The sequence below is a fragment of the Cygnus olor genome, chromosome 1, assembly GCF_009769625.2.
Source record: "Cygnus olor isolate bCygOlo1 chromosome 1, bCygOlo1.pri.v2, whole genome shotgun sequence".
NCBI lineage: Eukaryota > Metazoa > Chordata > Aves > Anseriformes > Anatidae > Cygnus > Cygnus olor.
In genome coordinates, this window is record NC_049169.1 from 23,840,068 (window position 1) to 23,846,661 (window position 6,594).

Below are 6,594 nucleotides of genomic sequence, written 5' to 3' on the forward strand. Positions count from 1 at the left end.
ATACCACTTTTTAAGATTTTTTATTTTTTTTTAATTCTGATTGTTTGGATGCTTATGCATTATCTCCAAACTGAACCTTATTCCCAGACGTATAAACGTTTTGTTATACACTGTCAGTAATAAGTTAGCAAGATGTATTTTTCACATCTATGTTGTAGAAAAACACAATCGATGCCCAAGAAACTTCCACAAGCTTTTTATTTGGCAATTACAAGTGGACACCTTCCCTAATTATTAAACGTGCTTGTATTTAAAACGGGGAGCAGAGCCGGCGAACCCACACTGCCGAGCACAGCGGACCGGAGCCGGGGTGCCTGACCGAGCCCCGCGCATGCGCATCACCCCACCTCCCTCAGCACCCAGCCCCACTACACCCCAACTGCGCATGCGCGAGCACAGGCCCTGGGTCCTGGCACTACGCGGGCCCTCTGAGCGGCCTCCAGGCGGCTGCGGCGCATGCGCAGCCCGGCGCCCTTCGCCATGTCCTCTACGCGCCCGCCTCAGGCCCTCGGCGCCGCGCATGCGCCCGGCGGTGCCCGGCTGCGCCGCCATGTCGGGGGCGCTGAGGAAGGTGAGGGGGCGTTGAGGTGGTCCCGTCCCGTCCCCTGCTGCGGGGGGGGCCGTCCCCGGGCCATGCCCTGCCCTGCGGGGTCCCGGGGAGGGAGCGATGGGGGGGTGAGGAGGGCTCTGAGGGGAGTGCGGGGCCGGGGTCTCCTCCCCGGAGGTGGCCGGCGGCGGGCCTGGTGTGGGGACGGGGACAGGACTCGGTCAGGGTTAGGGTCAGGGCCGGGGGCGGTGTGCGGGCCTGGGGGCGCTGCCCGAGCCCTGGGTGCGCGGAGGTGGGGTGGGGGGCACGGCACCGGCAGCTCAGTTTGGCGCTGTAGGTCTGTGGAAGGAAATGCGTCTGGTGGGAGAGAGAGGTTAGTGGCACAGGGGGGTCTGAGTCAGGTGTACAGGGAGACAGCGAAATAAATAGCTGCGTTAGTATAGTAAATGTTTTTATGTTCTCTGTGCAGACCACTGGGCTCGTAGGATTGGCTGTAGCTGAAAATCCTCATGAGGTATGTTGTGGCTTGGCTGTATTTAATGCAAACTGTCAGTGAGAGCAAAGCCTTTTTTGTTATGTACTCAAATATATGTTCATTGTGTACCTTAAAGTAGTACGAACTTAATGGTGGATTACAAAAACCTTCTAATCCTGCAGGCTAATCTTATCCTATAGAGGCTAGCCTTTGGTGCAAAGCAGGATCAGGGCCTATGATCATAGAATCGCTTAGCATGGGTCTAGTGGATTAGCCACTAGGCCAGGTTGGCCAAGGCCCCATCCAACCTGGCTTTGCACAGCTGTGTGAAAATCATAGAATGGCTTGGGTTGGAAGGGACCTTAAAGATAACCTAGTTCCAACCCCAATGCCATGGGCAGGGATGCTATCCACAAGATCAGGTTGCCCAGGGCCTTGGCCAACCTGGCCTTGAAGACCTCCAGGGATGGGGCATCCACAACTCTGGGCAACCTGTTCTAGTGCCTCACCACCCTCTGAGGGAAGAATCTCCTCCTAACACCTAATCACAATCTTCCCTCTTTTAGTTTATAACCATTCCCCCTTGCCCTATCACCATCTGCCTGAATAAAAAGTTGGTCTTCTGTTTTGTAAGCCCCCTTTAAGTACTGAAAGGCCACAATGAGGTCTCCCCAGAGCCGCCTTCTTTTCTCCAGGCTGAACAGCCCCACCTCTCTCAGCCTTTCTTCACAGGAGAGCTGCTTCAGCTCTGTGATCATCTTTGTGGCCCTTCTCTGGACCCTTCTAACAGCCCCACATCCTTCTTATGCTGGAGGTCCCAGACCTGGATGCAGCACTCCAAGTGGGGCCTCGCAAGGGCAGAGCAGAGGGGGACCATCACCTCCCGTGTCCTGCTGGCCACTCCTCTTTTGATGCAGCCTAGGATGCAGTTGCCCATCTGGGCAAGACACTGTTGAGATTGGAATACTTCAGTGGTTCTTGGAAGCTTGGTGCTTTCTTTTTACCTCCTCAGGGTCAGTAATGAAAGCATGCCACATCTTGTTTTCTTGATCAGGAGGTATGAGCTTTGAAAGGACTTGAGTAATTCTTAAATCTCCTTGTGCATTAAAACTTCCTACTATGCAACAATTCTATTTCAAAAAATGCGTGCCACCAATATTTAGGAATAATGTCATAAAGAATCATTGTGACAAACAGTATAGTTCTGTGCAAATGATTCTAGTTTAGTCTGCAACCTTGTCAGGCACCTTCTGGGTGGACTTATTAAATTCTGTTTCTTGCAGGGATTTAAGGTCCAAAGCAAATAAATCAATAATGCTTTAGATAAATTATAGATACTGCGCCAGTCCTCGTGTCATTTTCTGTGTTCTCTTCTTTGTATCTATGTCTGCAGTATTCCACTTCTGTTGCGTGTTGTTCCTACAGTGCATCTGTTCCACTTAGGTTAGACAGTTACCCTGTCAACATAACAAAAGCTTAATTTCTTCATCATGCTAATGTGTCCTTTATTGCTGCATTTAAATCCAGAAGTAGAAGTTTCAGGTTTTAGTTGAGTCTGGATATGACTCAAAAATTTGCACCAGCACGAGGAAAGGTCCAAAAAAAAACCCCAAAACAAACAAAAATTAAGTTATGCTGCGATAGGTTATGTGCTTCTTTATATCTTTCCCAGGTAATTTTTCAGAAGCTAATGGTTTAGTCATGAGCATATCTAATTTGTGAAAATAATGGTCATTAGAACTACGGCTTCTGTTGTTTCAGTTTTGCATCAAATATACTTTAAATTTCAGCTTGTTTTTTTCAAGGAATTTGTTAGTGGTTTGGTCCTGATAAATTCCAATCCCGTTCAAGACAGAATTCTGTGGCTCAGATTTGGTTCTTTTGTTAATCTTATTTCTAGATGGAATACTCTAACTACCTGCAGCACAAAAGAGTGCTAGCTAATAGGTTAAGTAGTTAGATAATTGGAGTTGCAGATTTTAACCATATCTTTTGACCACTTCAGCGCCTGCGAATACTGTACGCTAAAATCCTTGGTGTTCTGCAAAACATTCCCAAAGATGCAGCGTATAGGAAATACACTGAGCAGATTGTAAATCAGCGGCTTAATTTGGTGCAAACAGTAAGTACAGCGCTGTTTCATAAGTGTCACATGTGAAAACATTTTAGGATGAGAAAATGATTTTCAAAATGTCTGTTTTCCAGGAGTATAAATAATTTTGGGGGTATCAATTCAGAAAAAAATCAAAGTCTTGAGGTCTTTTTTGTTATTGTCTGGAATGTTTTGATGGTACGTTAAAAATAATTAACTTATCTTACTGATATTGTCTGAAAATCAGAAGAAAATAGTTGGGTTTTTTTTTTTGAAGATTTTTTTAAGTGGTAGCTTTCATGCATTTGCATATAAAATGTCTTTCCTCTTACCAATATGTTATATTAGCACAACCTTTGCCTTTGACACTTTAAAATACGTTTTGGTACATTAAACTATGCAATACAGGTAACGTGTGTGTAACTTGACTGTTGGAAGGCTGCATATATTCTCTCAAAAACTAAGATCAAACAAAAACTTTTGAAGGTACATGCTACAGCCCTTTGCTGTTAATTCTTCTTTGGATGTCATTAAATAGTATTACATTTTAGTATTTATCATTGAGAGCTTGATGTTTTGTTTCCAATTAAAAAAAAATCACGTGCTTTTCTTAGATAATGTAAAATCACAGAAGCTAGCTAATTAGATGGTAGTTTTGAGGTATGCTAGAATATCTGTTCAAATCAGTTTAAATTAGTGCTTTTGTGATGTATTTGTTCTTTCTACTTTTCAATAAAACTGAATATTTACATCTGAATACACAGGAAACTGATGTGCAGAAACTACAAGACAAACTGAATAGTGGTCAAATAGAAGAAGTCATTGTACAGGTAAAACACAAGAACTTAAAATTGGGTACAAGTTGGAACAGTAGTTTTGAATGTTCCTTTGGCTGAGTTTCTGTTCAGAACTTGACGCTTTTCTGTGTTTTTCTTTACTGTAAAACAAACAACAAAAAATAAATACATGGTATATGTATTTTTTAAAGAATCTGGAAATGAATTGTCATATAGTGGATGGGATGACCATCTTAAAAATGAACACAATTACTCATGTTCGCTGTATTATGCTTACATATATACCATGCACATTTAGATTGCTTCTTAAAGAGTCTGAATCACTGAAAAATACAGAAGACAGCTGAGTGATATGGGGGGATAATTCAAATAGACTGGGAAATACCAGGGATGAATTTAAAATGAAGTAGTCATTGGGAATGACTAGGTGAACAGACTGAGAATCCCACAGGGGTACTCAATACATTTAAAAAAAAAATAAAGTTACTCAGTTCCATTAAAAAAAAATGCACAGTTAAAATTTGAGGTAGTCCCTGACTGTGATAGGTAGTAATACATCACTGAGATGATGAATTGAAATAAAGGTAACTTAATATTCTATATAGATTTTTAAAGCTTCATAGAGTCATAGAAAGGTTTGGGTTGGAAGGGAACCTAAAGACTACCCAGTTCCAACCCCCCTGCCACGGGCAAGGACGCCTCCCACTAGACCAGGTTGCCCAAAGCCCCATCGAGCCTGGCCTTGAACACTTCCAGGGATGGGGCATCCACAGCTTCTCTGGGTGACCTGTTTCAGTGCTGCACCCCTCTGAGTAAAGAATTTCTTCCTGATACCTAATCTAAATCTACCCTTTTTTAATTTACTTTGTTTATGGTCTTTCTCAATAGGCTGAAAATGAGCTTTCCCTGTCAAGAAAAATGTTACAGTGGAAACCATGGGAGCCTCTAGTTGAAGAACCGCCTTCTAACCAGTGGAGATGGCCAATATAATATTCAAATGGTGTAACTTCTTGAAATTCAAAAATGTTAAATGATCTATTGTTACTGACAGTTAACCTTTAAATTAAAATTACTTCATAAAAATATGTTTTGTCTTAATGTCTGCTTGTATTTAGCAATCTGAAGACTTTCTAATTTATTGCAAAAATGGCTGTAAGAAAATTTTGGTGCTGTACAAACTTGTTTCATTTCCTTTCTGTTGTTGTTATCTGTATCTGTTGATATACAAATGCATGTTGACATACGAATATTATTTGAAATCAAAATCAAAGTTGTAGGAAAGTATGATCCTACCCTTCTCTCTCACTGCTGATTTTGTATTCTTGCCACTTTCTTAAAGCCAGTATCAGGGTCTTTATGGCCACAGGATTAGGAAACTGATGCCATACTAAAACTAGGCTTACCAAAAATAAATATTTTTTAGTTTTCATCTGGATCACTGTCTTGAACTGGCTGACTTCACTGGCCACATGAACAGTAATTCTGGTTCAGGGAAGTGCTAGATGTCAGCCCTAAAGGTGACAGCAGGAACATGTTACTTGATTAGCAGGTAGGTTACCGTACTTATCATAATATACATGGCAGAAACTTTAGTATCACTCTTTATTTTGTATGTACATAACTTGCTTTTATAAAGGTTTTGTGTATAAACGTGTACTTTATGGATTTATATGTATATTGATTCAGACCTGGAATATTACTATTAATAACTGGGAAAAAAAGATTTTTCTTGACACATCTGGCTAAGTTCTTCTTGCAAGCATTTAAATGGAGAGTGCACATCTGCAGCTTGAAAACTTGCCTAGGAATTTAAGCTTACGGGCCCTAATTAAAAATACCCAAATTAGATCTAAGAACACTGTGCAGGTTTGTCTTTATTCACATTTTTCAGTACCATTTCAGTACCATTTACAAGCTTGATGCAAGTTCCGAGATAAGAGTACAGCTAGCTATTTGACAAAAATCTGGAGCTTGTTAAAGTTTGACAGTTCTGCTGTCCTATATTAAATACTTTTTAATAGGTATCTTGTCTAGGACTATCAGTTTACCTGTGGCTTCATTATTAATGGTTAATTACATCTCTTATGTAATACTTCATACAATTAAGATGTTAGGGAGTAGGACACACAGAAGAAAAGGCATTAGGTATAGCTTACATAAGCTACGTACTGCTTCTGTTGACTCTAGCAGTTATTTTTGCTGCATCATTAGTGTTGTTTTTTTTCCCCACAGGTTGTTACAATAATTACAGAATTTTAATATTTTTCAAAATATTTAATTCCTTGGCTTGTTTTAATAGCTTTTTCAGCCTTGGAGAAGTTAAAAGCTGGTTTCTTCTGAGATAAAACCACTAGGTGGCATTCCAGAAGAAGACTTCGCTGAAGCTTGCAAACAAAATTTCCACATGAGAAATACTAAAGATTATAAACCTGAATGAGGGTGAACCATTTCAGATGAGAAATTAAGGCAAATAGTCTTACGTAATAAGTATTAAGCTAATGTGAGAAAAAGGGGGGGGGGGGGGCAGGGGGGCAGAACACCACCACATTTGGGTTGGTAATGTGTGGGAGGGTAGTAAAACATTGCAATCTTTTCAGTTATTTCCTCAGGTAGTAGCTGAATTCTAATTCTAAAGCTGCATTGGCCATGTGATTTTGCTGTCCTATGAGTTCATTAATTATGT

At 41.2% G+C, this 6,594-nt stretch overlaps 1 protein-coding gene across 1 annotated transcript; it reads left to right on the plus strand.

Annotated features, from left to right (window-relative positions):
• Positions 1 to 458: 458 nt before the first annotated feature.
• Positions 459 to 4,988, plus strand: NDUFA5 (NADH:ubiquinone oxidoreductase subunit A5). The gene is made up of 5 exons (XM_040549745.1): positions 459 to 571; positions 1,017 to 1,061; positions 3,028 to 3,144; positions 3,879 to 3,944; positions 4,800 to 4,988. The coding sequence occupies exons 1-5, from the start codon at positions 521 to 523 to the stop codon at positions 4,899 to 4,901; spliced, it is 381 nt and encodes a 126-aa protein (XP_040405679.1). The 5' UTR covers positions 459 to 520; the 3' UTR covers positions 4,902 to 4,988.
• Positions 4,989 to 6,594: the final 1,606 nt, after the last annotated feature.